We start from the raw sequence: 17,385 nt of genomic DNA, 5'->3' as shown, positions 1-17,385 counted from the left end.
GCGCGAATTTTAAATGAGAATTTCCGAAAACTTTTCGGTCTTAATGTATTATGCATGTATATAATTCTGCTATTGCATAAATGGAGCCCCATTATAATAATATTCGAACGATATCAATCCTTAAGTATGCTACACATCTTGAAACGCGTACTACTTGGAAATAGCAAAGAAGTTAGCTATATGAGAAGAAGAAGATCATGGTCATATCACAGGACTTAGACTTAATTGCTATAAATTTAACAAAATATATAAGCAATCAGTGGAGAACCTGCTCAGTACTGTTGTACTGACCTCTTCTAATTGATTCTAGCAATAACATTTTTATCTACTCTAATAGCAGAAAATGTAATCCCATATCAACTGTTCATGAATTTATGCATAAACAAAATACCATCGACGATTTCCTTTTTCCCTTTTCATTTACTTAAACTGTCGATGAATATCGATAATGTTTACACTGACAGAAAGACTAGTTAATGGACTAGTTAATGTTTATTAACTGCTAATGCGGATGAATCTAGTTGCTCTCGCTTTCATTTGTTGCTTTCATCCATAGTGATTTCCTAAAGTCGAAATTTATGCTGCTCCCTTACGCTTTTTCGATATTATTGCACTACTTAGCCCGCGAATAACGTCTGAGCTCATGTTCCATAACTGATTGTCACCAATAAACAAGTTTCGTTCTTAATTTCCATCGAAGTTTTATCGTTCGTGAAAATGTGACCTAAGCACTTTTACTCAAGTCCAATAGAATTATCCAAGTAAGAACATTAATTATATAACGAATGATTGAATGCTTGCGCCCAAAACCGAATGTTGTGAACATGGAAATCATTCACTGCGAATTAAATTAACACAATCAAGCAAATGAAAATTAAGTGACAAATAAAACTGGGTTGAGGTGGGTTGTTTTTACTGAAGATTTTTGGTGCATTTTAATAATAAAATTAATCATAATAACAGCCAATTCTTTTTATATCGGTGGATTAAGAGTTTTGTAGATTTTTACTTTTGCTGTTCATTTGAGGTAACAGATATAAACAATTCAGTGTATATCGAATACTGATTCGGGACAATGATAAATGCTATCGACTTAAAAATATAGCCCAAATTGAAACAATATAGCCAAATGGAATCAACAAAAAAAAAAAAAAAAACTAAATAGGGTAATCATTCGTTATGAAGCCCTTAACAATTGAGACTATCATCAACGACATGGGACATGTGCTTCAGTTGAATTTAAGTAGGAAACAGCTATTAAAAGATATGCAAACAGATTTAGCCGTATTAACTGCAATTAAAACAAATAAAACTGACAGCAGGCACGCAAAATGTGTTAAACGACAAAAGGAATGTAACGACAAGCGTTCGAATAGACAGATAGACAAAAAGACAAATAGATAGACAGATAAATAGACAGAACGCAGCGACAGAAAGTACTTTAAATACTGAAAAGACTCGTCGAAAGTCTGCGAAATATGTTATTTTAATCGTCATACAGTGAAAGCAAGTAAAAAAAGCAACAAATAAATTTTTTATGATAGCGGAAAAAACTTGTGCTTTTCTACGCAAAACGCAAAACGCAAAGCGCACAGATACGTAAAACAGCTAAGCTACAGAACATAAAATATATTTCAAACTTTAGAAAAATAAAAGTACTTTCACGAACAATATCAAGCGAACAATGAACTTTGTTGTGTGTCAGAAGGCAATACTATTATTTTGCTTAAATCTTTGGTGGGGACGAAGTACGAGAAAGAATGAAAGAATGTAGTGCAATGCTTCTTCCACATGAAGCGATTATAAAACATTTTAGATAAATAAAACAAGAGAAAAACGAAGTCATTTGTGCCGCACTATTAGTCATCCAAACAACAACGAAATTTAAGCATTTCTCATATTACAAATCAAATTAAAGATTATTAAATATAAGCGAAGCTATTACCTTTGAACGTATAATCGATTTAGTCTCTGAATTCTATGCTTTTTGTTATGACCGCTTTTTAGGGCAACATGTTGGTAATGGTTGACGGTGTAAGATTCAGTCTATTTCTATACATATTATATATATATATTGAATAAAATTAATGGATGAAATATTTTAAATACTACATCTAATAACTGTAGATTTTAAATAAAATAATAAGAAAAGAGTAAAAGAGTTAGGAATAGTGTAATATATTATATAGGATGTTTCGTATTAAAGCACATCAACCCTCAAGAAGTAATGTCATAAACCAAGAAACGATAAAAATCATACGGAAAAGAAGGGTTTTCAATATCTACCTAAATACTAAAAAAAAATCACTATAATTTCCGAAACTATTTTACTACAAATACATATTAGACATTAAATTAATAAACAAAGATAAAAGCTAAATTATGGATGAACTTGGATATATGGATTTAAAGTATTGAAGATTATTTGACTGAGTTTTTGTCGTTTTTTTACCTTATTAAAAATTGCAAATATTACTTCTTTTTAATTGGTTAATCTCTAATAAACTATATGTTATATAACAGGTTCTCTTTTACGAACCTTAAGAGAAATTGTAAGATTCTCGCAAATTTGAATCAAGCACACCACTTCAATTGTTCGAACTGTGCGAATATGTTCAAGATATCCTATATAACAGCTCACCTTAATTTTTCATTTCATTCTATACAAATACGTATAACGGTAAGTGATCGGGCACATTATAATGTTTAAACACTTCATAACGATTTGCTATACTCGACCAAAATGCTCATAACGTACGCAAATATCAAGATACGCGATGCTTCGAAGAGCTCAGTTAATATCTGAACCACAACAAAGAGTATATGGCAACATATGGCATAAAGGCCAGCTTTGGCAGTTCTTCGCGGGTTTAATAAGTTGTGTCTACATTAAACTACTTAATATAGTTATTATTCAAAAGGTTCATAGTTTAGTTTACTATATTCATATTTAGATAAGTTATTTTTAGTTAAATCTATGAGACGCTCTTTCATAAATCACAATTATATTCATACAGATTCGCTGCTATATTCATATCATTAGTGTAACTTACACACTGTTTCGTATAAAATAAAAAGCGGTTAAAATAGAAAACTTTCTAAATTGATAAAAAGTATCTAAGATATCTTAGCATAAACGGAACAGGTTACCCGAAACAATAGTTAAGATTGTTTAAAAATGAATTTAAAAATATTTGAATGACTTCAACTTATAATAAATATATAGAAGAACTGGTTTTTTATTTTTTATTGCACTTTAGCGTAAAAATCAAATATTCTTTATGGTTGTTTATTAATTAGACATTCTAGTATTTGGAGTAAAATAATTTTACGCTTTATTTTATACTATTGTAATAATAAAAACTTTTACTTTTGCATAAAATCTGCATGACAGACCACACATCCTAAACCTACGGTTGATTTAGTACAAAAAATCCTTCCAAACTTTTTAATGGCTGTAATTGCGATGTTATATGCACAAAAAGAACGCTAAAAATGCCTACGTAGTGCTCTCCACTTAACTACTTAACTACTTCACTATACAACAGAAAATTTGAAAAACCGGAACTGTTAATGTCAGCATGCAGCCGCATAAATCCCAACAAGTGCGTTCACCTCCTTAACCATACGATAGAGCGCCAACGTGCACCAAAGCAGGCGCATTCTTTTCAATTGTTTTGTATTGCTGTTGTTACAGTTGTTGTTGTTAAAGTTGTTATATTTGTTTTTGTTTTTTTTTATTATTGATTTAACGAGCTACACAACCTTTTTGAGTGAATAATATCTTCAAAGAGGGTGAAATGTGTAGAGACGGTGTAGGAAATGTATGCAAACACTTGTTCCAATACAACATAATCAAAACAAGGACTATAACGAGTAGTCAATAACCAGAAGCAACGGAAATACAACCAAAATTTATTTAATTTCATAAAATATAAAATCCAACCAAGTCAAATAATGGCATTAAACGATTTCTTTGGGCAATAAGGTATGACGTATTTATAACCGCATTACCCTAAATTACATTACAACAATGTAGACATAAAAGAAAAAGCATTCATATAGAACTCATATACTTGCATATAGGTATATATAGGTATAATAACAGAAAAATTATAAAAATCAATCACTGTAACGGGAGCCAACACTTAGCTCATCATTGAAATAGAAAATAGCACGGTAATTTTTGGGATTTAGAAATGAAATTAATTTAAACTCTAACGATACCACACCTATTACGTTTCTAAATATGAAACTGTAGCAACCATCTTTAAAATTCAACAGTTGGAAAATTATGGGAAATAACAAATTATAGTTCGAAACATACTTTGGGCAATAGGTAGAATTAATTTTTTCTTCTTAATTAAAATATCAGATTAAAAAGAAATCAAAGTGTATAAAGTAAAAAAATTTTGAAAATACTACTAAAAAAAAAATTCCAGTAATAAAGCACGATGCTGATATGTTATGTCATGAACTCCTGATTAATAAAATTATATTAATTTAACATTTAATATTAGAGATGCTCGCATTTTATGAAACTCCATCCAACAGATGTGTGTAGATGTGCAGTTTTAAGTGTCCATATACATTAGTAGACTGCAAGATTTAGAAGTCTATAGAAGTCTATGAATACTGAGTCAAGTATTTAAGTGTCCGTATATATACGACTAGTACTAGGAATCTCACTCTGTTAATACAGAAACACAACTTTTAAATGTTCGTTTATATTAGACCACAAGTAGCAAGAATCTCTATCTGTTAATACAAAAACTCATATTTTCCGTGCCCCTCTTTATAGTAAAATGAAAACGCCATGAATATAACTTTTTTAATTTTATTGACAAATCTGCTCTATTAGATCCCGGACCCATTATTATTATTGTTAGGGGATATGGCACTGCGAGCTTCGGGTCTATTGTGTTCCCTGCTGGGTTTAGAGTAGGTCTCTAAGCCCTGTTGCGTCAATAAAATGTAGTATAGAACCTACTTTATAGAGTTTTATTGCCTCTTCCGTAGGAATATACATTTCCAGGAGTCTATTCCGTATGTGCATTAGCGCAGGGCATTCTAAGAGCATATGTGTAGCCGACTTCTCATTCTTTACAGAATCTACAGTTTGCATCCATAAGTATACCCAGTCTTATAAGGTGGTATTTTAGTTTACAATGCCCTCTTAGAATTCTAAATTTTTCTTTTGATAGGTTCATACAATCCTGGTATCTCTTATTGTTATATGTACCAATATGTAATTTGGATTACTTTAATCTTGGTATATTATCTCAGTAATCCTTTTAATTCTGGTTCTCGGACCCATGTTGTATTTCAATTTTACTGAACAAATTATTAAAGAACTGAAATTTTTTTGTGCCAGCTGTTATCGAATAAAATTGGTATTGTACTATATATTTTATTATAGACAATGAGCAAAATAGAAAACATCCGGAATTAGTGTAAGAATTAGTGCTATAAAGTATTTACATCAGCTAAACTAGAGAAGAATAACACTTATTAATAATATTTGTAACAAAAATGTAATGTTGATAATGAATTAATAAGTATTAAATAAACTGTATTAAAATTGAGTACGTGCTGCCCACACCGAGTCTTTTTTCTGAAGAGAGATTAGAACATCGTGTGGTCAAACTACATACCATATTAACACGTTCTGCAGATGAAATCATATACATTCAATTATCTATACAAATAAATAAATGCATTACTTCGTGATAAATTTGTGATAGGTCATGTAAATATTTTCATGGCTATTACATGTCACTGCGAACATTATTAATGCAGATGTTACACCAAAACTAGTATCAACTGGTATATACAAAGGCGTAATCACTTTGGAACGTCAAAATTGTGCCACTCAAGTATCATACAGAATACAGAACCTGTATGCCAAAGAAACTAGTTAAATATTTCATATGCCAAATTTCTAGATAAAAAGTGTAATTTATAAACAAAAGAAAACAAAACAGAAAAAGGAGAGGCGTTTAAAATATGTATGTGCCACTAATATGGAAGTGGGCAAAAACCGGCACATGTGTCAAGCAAAGAATTGGAAATCAAAAAAAAAAAAAATTATAATATATACATATAGAATAAAATACAGACATGCTGACACTATTCAAAACAGAGCCGTTAAACCAAACATGAATTATGTATTAGAAAAATGTAGAAGGAGGTGGAAAGGCATAAACGCGCGCAATGCTCGATGACGTAATCAAGATACAGTAATAAAATATATATTTTTTTTTTCAAAAATTGTAAATAAGAATAATTATTATTGCAAATTCCTTTAGAATAAATCTGCATAAAATTCGTTAAAAATAATTAGTCACCCAATGTCAATGACAGCTCATTCTACTCATACAAGTAACTCAACTGAAGCACAAATTATTTTTAGTTTGTATTGAACAAAAATTTATCTACAAAAGGTCAAGAACAGTTGTATACAATTAAATACGGAAATTTAATGAATTGAAGTTGCAAAATTGCACAATTTTAGAGTTTGCAAGGTAAAACACATTACTTAAACTTATTCGACACCGAATGTTGCCCCCAAGGGAGCGAAATAGTCTCACAACCGCACACCAATGCACAAAAATTCGCAGCCGCATGCAATGCTCTTTGGAGCAAGCGTCTGTCCTCCGGCATTTCAGTTTTTTCATATCAAAGAAGTAAATATCCACTTAGAATTTGGACGGTTAAAATTTTTTAATGAAATCTTTATAAAAATTACTTAAACGATCCCTTGTATTTGGTATATTCCATATTCCTTTATTTTTTATTCATATAGATTTTGCTGCATCGGCAACGCCATCAATACATACACACTCACCTTTTTTAAAGGAGAAATTTTTCTTGACCAAATTTTTATTTTAATTTCACTTATAGATCACCAAATATACTTTCAAAACTTTATTTTATTTTTACTTAAGCAATATATTTACAAGTAACACTTATCTTTCTTGCTTTTAATTGAAATTGAAAATCTTAATCGCTTGAAAACTGCAACATCAGTTTTTTCCACTCAACAATTACAAAATGAGTACGGAAAGAAGTGCTAAATTTGATTCTAACACCAGATGGCGTCCAATAATTGCATTTAAACAGTGTTACCGTGCAAAGTAACAAAAGTATTGAAATAGTACATACTATTCGATACTAAAATATTGTGTAATTCAAAATACGTTGAATTTAATAACTAATTTAATTTAAATTATGTATGTATGCATAATAATGTATGCATAAAAGATGGCTTTCTTTTATAATGTAATAAGAATATTGAAATATAATAATTTTATACTCTAGTTTTTTATAACATATTTTAAAAAGTAATTGCAAAAAATATCTTTTAAGATAAAAAAGTATTTTTCCAATCCAAATATAACATACCAAGAATTTCCGGCAATAAGCTAAAAAGCTAAACTTCAGCAATAAGTTAAACGTCGATGAAGAAGTTCCAAAAATGTAATAAGCAATAGCTAAGTGTCCAAAAATCAAGAAAAATGAAGTCGAAAAATCTAAACACATTCTACTAATATAAACTTTTATTGACAAAGTGCACATCCCAACGATGTGAAGCTCTAGTTTTTAACTTTTAAAATTTTCTATGGATTTCTTGATAGCCTTTTCTTGAAAGACTGTGCACAATGTTATTATCGAAATTGTTTTTAATAAAACAATTTTGTAAACATTATTAAATTAATTTGTTATTCAAAGGTTAAACAGAAAGTAGTACTTTAAATATTTTAATTTTTATTCATTAAGTTTAAGTTAGAAAACATTTAAAATTCAAAAAATGTAACACAATTTCTTTCCATAAGCATATAAAAAGAAAATATTAGAATATTAAAACTAAAACGATCATTTTGACTTTGTTTTCAGGTAACAACTTATCTAACATGTTGTTTTGTAGCTACTTAGCTTATCAATCCCTGGTGCAAACGCTATTTCTGTAAACGCTGTTTGTTCAATAGTAATAACACTTGGTTGCTGCAGTATATAAATCATATCTTATTTACTATATATATATATAAAGCATATTGATGTTCATAAAAGCTTTTAACATAGTGCGTGTACTCAGAGATATAGCTATATATTTACTTATATATATATATAAGCTATATATATAGTTTATATTACAGCTATATAAATTATACCACATATAATAACACTAATAGGTAATGGGTAAAGGAAAAAGTCTAATATAAATTATACAAGTGTTAACCCTTATTAAATATTGTAGATACATATTTATCTGAATCATTTATATTGATTTAAAGGCATTTAATACAAAGTTTAGAGTTCAAGTGATAAATTAATCATATTAATATAGATTGAATCAACAAAACTTTCTAATTTTGTGACATACTAGCTATAAAATTGAAAACTTTTACATATAATAGGAGAAGCGCCCGATAAATAAATCTATTTTGTGATTATTGAAATCAATTAAATTAAATTTGTACACATGCATATATCAAAGTTTTATTGCACAAAAAACATTTACAATGAAAAAATCTTAAAACTAATAAATGCAACAGTTTCCCTAAAATATTTACAATTGAAAATAAATGCACATTTCATAACACAAAATTTTTCAAAAATCTTTTAAAAATGCTTAACTAACATTGGCACATTTTCTCATTGGAGCTCTTTCTCGAAATATGATCTACATTCTGAAAACTCCAAATTTAGTTTCATGACCGGAATTATTTAATGCTGCTTTCAAACTTAAACCCAAAATTTGTCTGGTATCAGCCGGATTAATTATACCATCATCCCATAAGCGAGCGGTACTATAGTATGGTGAGCCTTCCTTTTCAAAAGTTTCTATAATTGGTGCTTTTAGTTTTGCAGCTTCCTCATCGGAAAAAGTTTTTCCAGAACGTTTCCGTTGATCAGCAGTAATTTGTGCAAGAACGTTAGCTGCTTGTACACCACCCATAACAGAAATACGAGAATTGGGCCACATATAAAGAAACCGTGGTGAATAAGCACGACCGCACATTCCTGTAAAACGCATGATTACAAATATTTTATTATTAAAAACAATATCCTGAAAATAAAATCAAATAAAATTCTTACCATAATTACCCGCACCATATGATCCACCAATAATAACGGTAAGTTTAGGAACATTTGCACACGATACAGCTGTAACCATTTTTGCACCATTTTTAGCTATGCCATTGGCTTCTGCGTCACGCCCAACCATAAAACCTCAAATATTTATATTAAAAATTAAATAAAAACCGTTACTAATTTGTTACATAAAATTCATTTTCTCTTACCGGTAATATTTTGCAGAAATATCAGGGGTATTTTCCTTTGTGCACAAAGTTGTATAAAATGTGCACCCTTTAAAGCACTTTCAGAAAACAATACACCATTGTTACCAACAATTCCCACTGTATTTCCATACAACTTGGCAAAACCACAAACTAACGTTTCGCCGTAAAGTTTTTTGTACTCAGAAAACCGACTGCCATCAACAATACGAGCAATAACTTCACGTACATCAAAACTCTTTGTAAGATTTGGTCCTACAATTCCATATAGCTCTTTCTGGTCATAAACAGGTTGTTCAATTGCTTGACCCGATATTTTCTGTGCTGCTTTAACTGCTGCTTTGCTTGAATAAAACAATTGCTCATTATACGCATTTGTTCCAGGTAAATTTAAATTTTTGACAACTTGACGTGCAAGATAAAGAGCATGTTCATCATCGATAGCATAGTGGTCAGTAACCCCAGACGTCTTACAATGTAAATCAGCTCCACCTAAATCTTCAGCTGAAACTTCCTCACCTGTTGCAGCTTTTACTAATGGTGGTCCTGCTAAAAATATAGTACCTTGTTTTTTAACAATGATACTTTCATCAGCCATTGCAGGTACATATGCACCGCCAGCTGTGCAAGAACCCATAACAACAGCAATTTGAGGTATGCCTAATGCAGACATATTAGCTTGATTATAGAAAATACGTCCAAAATGTTGTTTATCGGGAAATACTTCCGCCTGTCTAGGCAAATTAGCACCACCAGAGTCCACTAAATAAATGCAAGGCAAACGGTTTTCTTGTGCGATTTCTTGTGCACGTAAATGTTTCTTAACCGTTATAGGGTAATAAGTTCCACCCTTTACAGTAGCATCATTTGCTACTACAACGCATTCCATACTGAAAATAAAGATGTACATGCATACAACTTTTATATAACAATTAAAACTTAAACATACCCACAAACTCTGCCAATACCTGTTACAATACCACCTGAGTTCACGACTTCATCGCCATATAAATTATATCCGGCTAAAGTACTAAGTTCCAGAAATGGTGATCCTTTGTCTAATAATAAATTGATGCGATCTCTTGCTAAAAGTTTTCCACGGGATGTATGACGTTCAACAGCCTTATCGCCACCTGTTATATTAAAAAGTATTATATCAATTGGATAAAATTTATTATTTAATAAACTATCAAGCTATACATTTGTATGTATGTTTAAATTTATAAATACAGAAATTCATGTTTCACATAAAAATAAAACACTGAAAAATTTTAGATTAAACAGTCCATTAATTAACTTTTCGATTTTACATCTTTTTATTTTTTTTTTCTATATTACATTTTATAATTATAGTGTTTGGCAAGAACTATAACAAATTTTAAAATGATATTTTCGGACCATATTTAAAATAGTAGAAGCTATAAAATGTAATAGATCAACAGAGATCAAAAACTAGACATATTTAAAATGCCAAAAACGTATTTTAGTTTTCGTAAAATTAATTGAATAAACTTTTTTAAAACATTCGTTTTAAATTCCATCATAACATTTAAAATATAATATTGTTGATGAACACAATTTACCATATATTCAGATTAAAACTCTTTGATATATTAAATAAATTTATCACAAATCGCAACATTTTTTAACAAATTATATTTGAAAAAAGCTAAAGAAATAACATTTCATATGCTAAAAATTGATGAAACTTATATGATGTAAATATAAATGAAGTAAATGTTTAGATAAATTTTGTATATATTGTTATAAATCGGATGCAGGTTCAAATACGTTCTGTTATATCTTTTATTCTAAATAATTGTGACATTTAATACCTACCACCTGTTAATACATTCTTGGTTATGTCACGCAATTGGGATACCAATTTAGACATTTCAGTACAATTTTCCTTAAAAAAGTCAATTATATTATAATTTTTTCTAAATAATAATAAATATAAGATATCATACTTTATATTCGGTAGAGTTTTTGTTTACAGCTGTTCGTAGAATATCTGCGTCGCCGACATGTAACAGACGAACTGCACTGCATTTTAGCACTTGATTTGAAATTGTGTTCCTCAGTGAGCTCGTTAATTTCAGCATTATGTGGTGCTTTACAAGTAAATTTTTTAATTAAAATAAAAATATATAAATATCTATGTTTTTTTCATTATGTTGACACTTACGGGTTGCAATATTGAACGCGAAATGGTTACATCACAGCGAACCGATAACGCTGAAATTGCACAGCTGAAGCGAATTTATGATCATTACAATCGGTAATCGCTATTATCAATATTTTATAAAATCGAAAAAATTTTATCATTGAATTGGATGAATTTTATCATTAAATGTACAAAAATTATATTATTTAATTTGCGTTTGTGTATAACATAGTGTTAAATTGTTACACATTTGATACAATTTTTATTAAAAATAATGTATGTATAAAACTGATTTAAAATAACAACAATACTGTAAAATAGATATTCAATAACTACGGTGCAAAACCATACATTGTGATAACATTATGCGTTTAAGCCGTGTGCGACTTCGAGTAAATTGAGGTAAAGTAAATTGAAATTTCCTAGAGATTCTTTGCACTGCACTTATGTAAATATTTATTCATTGCACTTACATATTATTTTGGTTAAAAGTTTTCAAATTTATTTATATATTAAACATCTTACAAAATTTTCATATGGTTACAACTAATTTACTTAATTTTTATTAAATTTGCACTACTCGAAATTCTGATGAATACCAACATTCACTGCCATGCCGACATAATCTACTATTTCCCTCAATTTACTCTCAATTTACTCGAACTCGCACGGTCTTAGTTTATTTTAGTTGACTATGTCTTTTCGAGTATTTTTTTTTTACCAAATATTCATTATTACATGTTTTTGGAAATATTTGTTAATTATATTAGCCCGTTAATAATATTTTTGATTAAAAGAACCAGGCGTTATGGCCAATCAATTAATGAAATGGAATTTTATTTTCGCAATGTTAAATTGCTAATATCTGAAAGTGATATATGTGTACTAAATATCTTATATGATATATGAATATTTAACACTTTAGCAAATTAACATGTCGCATTTCTAAAAAACAATTAAATTGTAAATTTCGAGACGGGTGTAACTGTAGTGCGAAGTATTAGAACTTTGATCCAGTTCGGCTTTAGTTGCTTACATGCAATGACGAAGTTTCTATTTTATATATATAACTCTTTAGCGTTTTACCATGAGTTTCTAATGCTAAATAAGTATAGAAAATTAACTTTTATTGACTGCCTCCACTTAACACAGAAAAGTTTCGAGGTTCGATTAGAACATTAAGAAACATTTTATAATTCTCACACATGGATTAAAATATGAATTGATTTAAAAACAAATTTTAAAAACAACTTTCACTGTACAAATAATTTTCAACTGCTGTATTGCTTTAGTATTTCACATTTTCGAAATTATTATCGATCGCTTCAGTTTGACACTTAATATCGAATTTTAGTGGTTGTCATTTTTCGGAAAGCAGCTCATAACCAAATTGAGTCAAGTATTAATATATTATTTTGCGAAAAAATTTATCCTGTGGAGAAATTTTAAAAATGTTGGGTCGTAGCAGTCTATTAGCACGTAACTTAACCAAATCTCTTGTTAGATTCCATAGTCATGGCGGTACTCCCGGAGAAGTAAGTTGCATGAACGCATGGTTACATAATAATAAAAATGAATTATAAAATTAAATAAAAAATTATAAAAATTGACATTACTTTTTGCTTACAGAATTTACCATTCAGTCTACAAAATCGCTATAAGTTAACTGCATATTTTGTATTATTCTTTGGATCTGGATTGGCTGCTCCATTCATGGTTGTAAGACATCAACTACTCAAGAAATAGAGTACATATTTATTTTCATAAATTACACTTTATAGTGTGTTTCTGAAATGCTTTTAAAATAAAAAATATGTATATCTTAAGTTAAAAGTGTACTAATACGTTTTTAAAAATAAATGTGAACACATTAAACCAAAATAGTTAAATTTAATAATTGCACAAGGAGGTACATGAAGATGATATATAAATCAGTTTGGAGCGTTTGTAATTTCGGCTACAAAAGATGTGTTGATTAAATAATTTTTTAACATACATACCTGTTTTTTTACAAACAAGTCAGATTTTGTATCAAAGTAAAATTTTCAGTCATATTTGATAAATATTGTATCAGAACGTTTCAAAGTAGACATTAGTACTAAGCCGGTTACATCAACAGTATTTTTGTGCGCTTTCTCATTTACATTGAAGATGATTGGTCGCTTGTCTGGTGTTCTTCGTGGTGTTCACCCATTTAGTGTTCTCGGTTACGGCCAGCTACGTAACATGAGCGGAGCTGGTCGACCTGGTTTACCTGGGCAGGTTAATAAAATGTTGGTTTGTCGTACGTATCTGTGTTAAATAATAATTTCTTAGAACTTTCCCATGGACTTTGATGGTGGCAAATATAAGATTACTGTCATTTTCATGGTTTTCTTTGGTGTTCCATTGGGTGCTCCATGGTTGGTTATCTGGCGTCAAATGACTAGAGATCAGGGTAAGAATGATGCCAATTTAATTAATTTTATTTTTGCATTTTATATAATTCGCTGTATTATATCTTGTATAAAATGTTAAATCAAGAACCTTATTTAATTAAATATTTCCGACGGTAATATCTTTCTATATGCTATCAGAAAAATTTGTTAAAAACTATCACGACTATTAAATATATTAATTATATATAAGAATATTAAAAGTTTGAAATTTATTTGTAGCTAATGTCCTTGATCTTATAATTTATATTTTGTTGTAGTTGTAGACCGAAGTATTTCTTTCTCTTTCTGTTCGTTTCAATGCTTTTGAACACGTTCTTGAAAGAATATTTATATATATAATATATGGTATATAATATGTCCATTTATTAAAAATTAACATAAACGCAGTAAGGCTATAGTATCAAAATTTTCTAATTTAAATTATTTTACAGCTTGACTCCAGTCCACGCGTTTTCATCAGTTTATCATACTCAAAATGTCTACAAATATCACAAACCTTTTTAATTTTTTAAATTTATAAAACATTAAATTGTTTCAATAAAGTTATTGCATTTATAAAAGTAAAAAATGTATTTGTTTCAATTTATAAAATTTTTAAGGCACATTAGTTTAATTATTAAACAAATTGTATTATGTAAGGACACTGGTAAGGTACACCAAATAATTTTTAAAAAATCACAAATCTTCTCTAACTTCATCAAACTGATAGTCATCTTGTAAAGGAGCATCATTACAGTATCGAGCTTGTTCAGTGCAAATTTTAATATCCAAATCAGTTCCAACTACATCCGCTTGAAATGCTTTAATAAAACTTTCTTCATGATCTTCTAGGATCTCCAAGCACTAAAAGAATATAACATCATAAATTTGTAATATTTAACAACTGCAAGATACTTACAAAATGTTTTAGACTTTTATTTAAATCTCCATCTTGCACAAAATCTACATTGGAAGTTTCTGGATTCATTTTTCCATCAATAATCATTTTTAAAACAGTTAATCTACCATTCGATTTATATGTTGCTTTAACATAATCATCCATTTTATCACCTTTAATTTAAATAGAATTAATACAATATAATTTTTGTAATTTCAAAAAATTACTAACATATATTTTCCATAAGTTCAGTCAGGTACATTTCAGACTTGGCAAGAGTAACGGATTTACCAACAGAGTTTCCGCTGGCATCTAAACGAAATCCACTTATATCTGCTTTTTTGTTTGGATCAACTTTTGCTATTTCTTCTTCCATTTCTTGTATTGTAGCCTTGCAAACTAAGTATAAAATTTTTTTAGAATATTTAAAAGTTTTAAACTTAGAATTATATTTACCGTGGCATTTCACATCCTTTGAAGTAAACCCATTAGTAACACTTGAAATTGTTAATAAGCCAAATAAAAACAAATATTTGTTTGACATCATATCGCTACTTAAATTATAATGAAATTTTTAAAACAAATCCCGTTATTAAATAGATAGTATCATTAACGTAAAAACCGTGTTTATTTTTAACACGTAGCAATGTGTAATTGGCCGAAAAAAATGAATTAATTCAAACGTCATCAGTAAGTAAATAAACAGTACCATATGATTGAAATTGAAACAAAGAACATTTCATAAAGACGAATTGATTAATTACAGATTATATTAATATATTGCATATTAATAGATGAAGTTTGTGAAAAATAAGATAAATGGGATTGTAAAGAAATATTCACCATTCCACAAAATCTATAAATTGTCAATTTAGATATTTTTGACAGTTTAGTAACTATTAGTGTCTACACTTTCAAGTATTGATTTGAATACTTATGTTAACAAAATATTTAGCTAGTTTTTAAACCTAATTTTAGATATTGCGGGACATATCAAAAAATTTTTATGTACAAGAATAGCTGTAATTTTTTCTTTCAGAGTTAAGTCTAATTAAAATAAATTGGCATCACTTTTAATATGTGTTAAATAATTTTTTTTATCATATAATTTTTGTTGTGTTGTATACAATATGAAATATAAAAATTGTAAAATTGTAATTTAAATAAAAGAAAACGAAATGAATATTAGAAAGGCAGTGGAAAGGATTTTTATTTTATATATATAAATTAGTTTATATATTTATGTATTTGTATTTTTTAGTAAATGAAATGCTCATATGATTTTAACAGATTACTGGAATTTTGCAACATATTTTAGTGAACATTCACAATACACTGATTTTTGAATTTGTCTCTAAAAATTTTAAAAGCATTGTAGTTGCTTCACATTTTTTTCTTTCGTAAATTTGAAGTATATTTTTGTTACCCTGAAAGAAAAAATTACGGCTAATATTACAAAATACGTACTATATTTAATCCAATAAAATTAAATGATTTTCATTTTTATATCTAATTTTACAGATTAATAGATGAGAACATTTTCCAAAATTTTTCAAAATACATCTAAATATCGATTTGAAAAAAAGTATGTATTAATTTTTGTGTGTACATCTTATTAAACGTACACATACACATATATATGGTATATATATATGTATAGTGATGCATACTAAATCCGTACAAAATCTTGATAATGAGTTTGTGCTATAATTCAAATTATTTAAGTAATTGTAATTGTAAGAAACTAATAAGTGCTCCCGGTTGAAGCCAGCTAGTCTAGAAATTGATTGTTATTGTTTGCTTATTGTTGTAGAAGCATATTACAAATAAAATAATCTGTATAAAATGTATATATGTTTTTAGTTTTATATATTAATAATTATTAAATTTTTTAATATGCATTTTAGAATTGATAATAGAAATTATTAATTTAAAGTGTTTATTTGCAAATTATATAAAATATTAATTAAAACCGCGACTTGGCAGCACTGCATATTATGCTGTACATATATTTGTATAGAAAAATTGAGTATAAATATATATGTCAAAATCTGCCATTTTGTTTTCATAAATACAAAATAATATATAAATATAATAATGCCAGTGTTATATTAATCAAAAATTAAAAAAAAATGTGCAAACACGTAGTTTATAAAAAAGTAATAATGTCGCATAAATTTCGTATTTTAAATCTAGGCTTTTTCTTAATTATATTTAAAATATGAATTTTTAAGAAATAAAAGTTGTGTATAAAATGCTTGTTTCAAGTATATGTTTCGTTTATTTAAGCTTTGTAAAGTTTCGACCTCGTCCATTTACCTGCCTATTTAGAAAACTAAAACCAAACGGCAATAGCCGAAAAGCCGCAATAATAGTACAAAATGGTTTCGCCTTGGCTACAGCGCGCCATATTGCGAAGTTGATTTAGTCTAGATCCGGTCAGCTGCGAAGTAGGACGTAATTTCGATAGTGTTTATTAATGTGGTTTAATAAGTTATAAGTTTTTATATAAAGAGAAATATAAATTGAGAAAAGTGCTTTAAAATCAAACAAAAAAATTCAAAAATTATTTGGCATAACAAATAAATAATATCTGTGAAC

General features: G+C 28.5%; 3 protein-coding genes across 3 annotated transcripts; 1 reads left to right on the top strand and 2 right to left on the bottom strand.

Annotated features, from left to right (window-relative positions):
* Positions 1–8,560: 8,560 nt before the first annotated feature.
* Positions 8,561–11,600, bottom strand: LOC119681644 (probable methylcrotonoyl-CoA carboxylase beta chain, mitochondrial). Its single transcript, XM_038094890.1, has 7 exons — positions 11,491–11,600; positions 11,273–11,416; positions 11,142–11,211; positions 10,252–10,435; positions 9,306–10,192; positions 9,100–9,234; positions 8,561–9,024 (listed from the first exon to the last, which is right to left on the bottom strand). Exons 2-7 carry the CDS (start codon positions 11,405–11,407, stop codon positions 8,684–8,686), a joined length of 1,752 nt encoding a protein of 583 aa, XP_037950818.1. The 5' UTR covers positions 11,408–11,416; positions 11,491–11,600; the 3' UTR covers positions 8,561–8,683.
* A 1,207-nt stretch (positions 11,601–12,807) lies between these two features.
* On the top strand, positions 12,808–13,350 carry LOC119683529 (cytochrome c oxidase subunit 7C, mitochondrial-like). Its single transcript, XM_038097236.1, has 2 exons — positions 12,808–13,004; positions 13,099–13,350. The coding sequence occupies exons 1-2, from the start codon at positions 12,921–12,923 to the stop codon at positions 13,213–13,215; spliced, it is 201 nt and encodes a 66-aa protein (XP_037953164.1). The 5' UTR covers positions 12,808–12,920; the 3' UTR covers positions 13,216–13,350.
* Positions 13,351–14,464: 1,114 nt separating this feature from the next.
* LOC119683528 (protein seele) lies at positions 14,465–15,458 on the bottom strand. Its single transcript, XM_038097234.1, has 4 exons — positions 15,241–15,458; positions 15,016–15,183; positions 14,806–14,957; positions 14,465–14,750 (listed from the first exon to the last, which is right to left on the bottom strand). Exons 1-4 carry the CDS (start codon positions 15,329–15,331, stop codon positions 14,583–14,585), a joined length of 579 nt encoding a protein of 192 aa, XP_037953162.1. The 5' UTR covers positions 15,332–15,458; the 3' UTR covers positions 14,465–14,582.
* Positions 15,459–17,385: the final 1,927 nt, after the last annotated feature.

The sequence above is a fragment of the Teleopsis dalmanni genome, chromosome 2, assembly GCF_002237135.1.
Source record: "Teleopsis dalmanni isolate 2A chromosome 2, ASM223713v2, whole genome shotgun sequence".
Classification (NCBI taxonomy): domain Eukaryota; kingdom Metazoa; phylum Arthropoda; class Insecta; order Diptera; family Diopsidae; genus Teleopsis; species Teleopsis dalmanni.
Note: the sequence above shows the minus strand (reverse complement) of the source record. Positions and strands in the feature narration are given on the sequence as shown.

Bases quoted from the DNA above. Each gene is read 5' to 3' on its own strand.
- LOC119681644 (XM_038094890.1), bottom strand. From the start codon at position 11,407: ATGCTGAAATTAACGAGCTCACTGAGGAACACAATTTCAAATCAAGTG. The intron at 11,212-11,272 runs GTATGATATCTT...GACTTTTTTAAG, and splicing joins AAAACTCTACCGAATATAAA to GAAAATTGTACTGAAATGTC. The intron at 10,436-11,141 runs GTAGGTATTAAA...TTAATATAACAG, and splicing joins CAAGAATGTATTAACAGGTG to GTGGCGATAAGGCTGTTGAA.
- LOC119683529 (XM_038097236.1), top strand. From the start codon at position 12,921: ATGTTGGGTCGTAGCAGTCTATTAGCACGTAACTTAACCAAATCTCTT. The intron at 13,005-13,098 runs GTAAGTTGCATG...TTTTGCTTACAG, and splicing joins ATGGCGGTACTCCCGGAGAA to AATTTACCATTCAGTCTACA.
- LOC119683528 (XM_038097234.1), bottom strand. From the start codon at position 15,331: ATGATGTCAAACAAATATTTGTTTTTATTTGGCTTATTAACAATTTCA. The intron at 15,184-15,240 runs GTAAATATAATT...TTTTATACTTAG, and splicing joins AAAGGATGTGAAATGCCACG to TTTGCAAGGCTACAATACAA. The intron at 14,751-14,805 runs GTAAGTATCTTG...ATATTCTTTTAG, and splicing joins ATAAAAGTCTAAAACATTTT to TGCTTGGAGATCCTAGAAGA.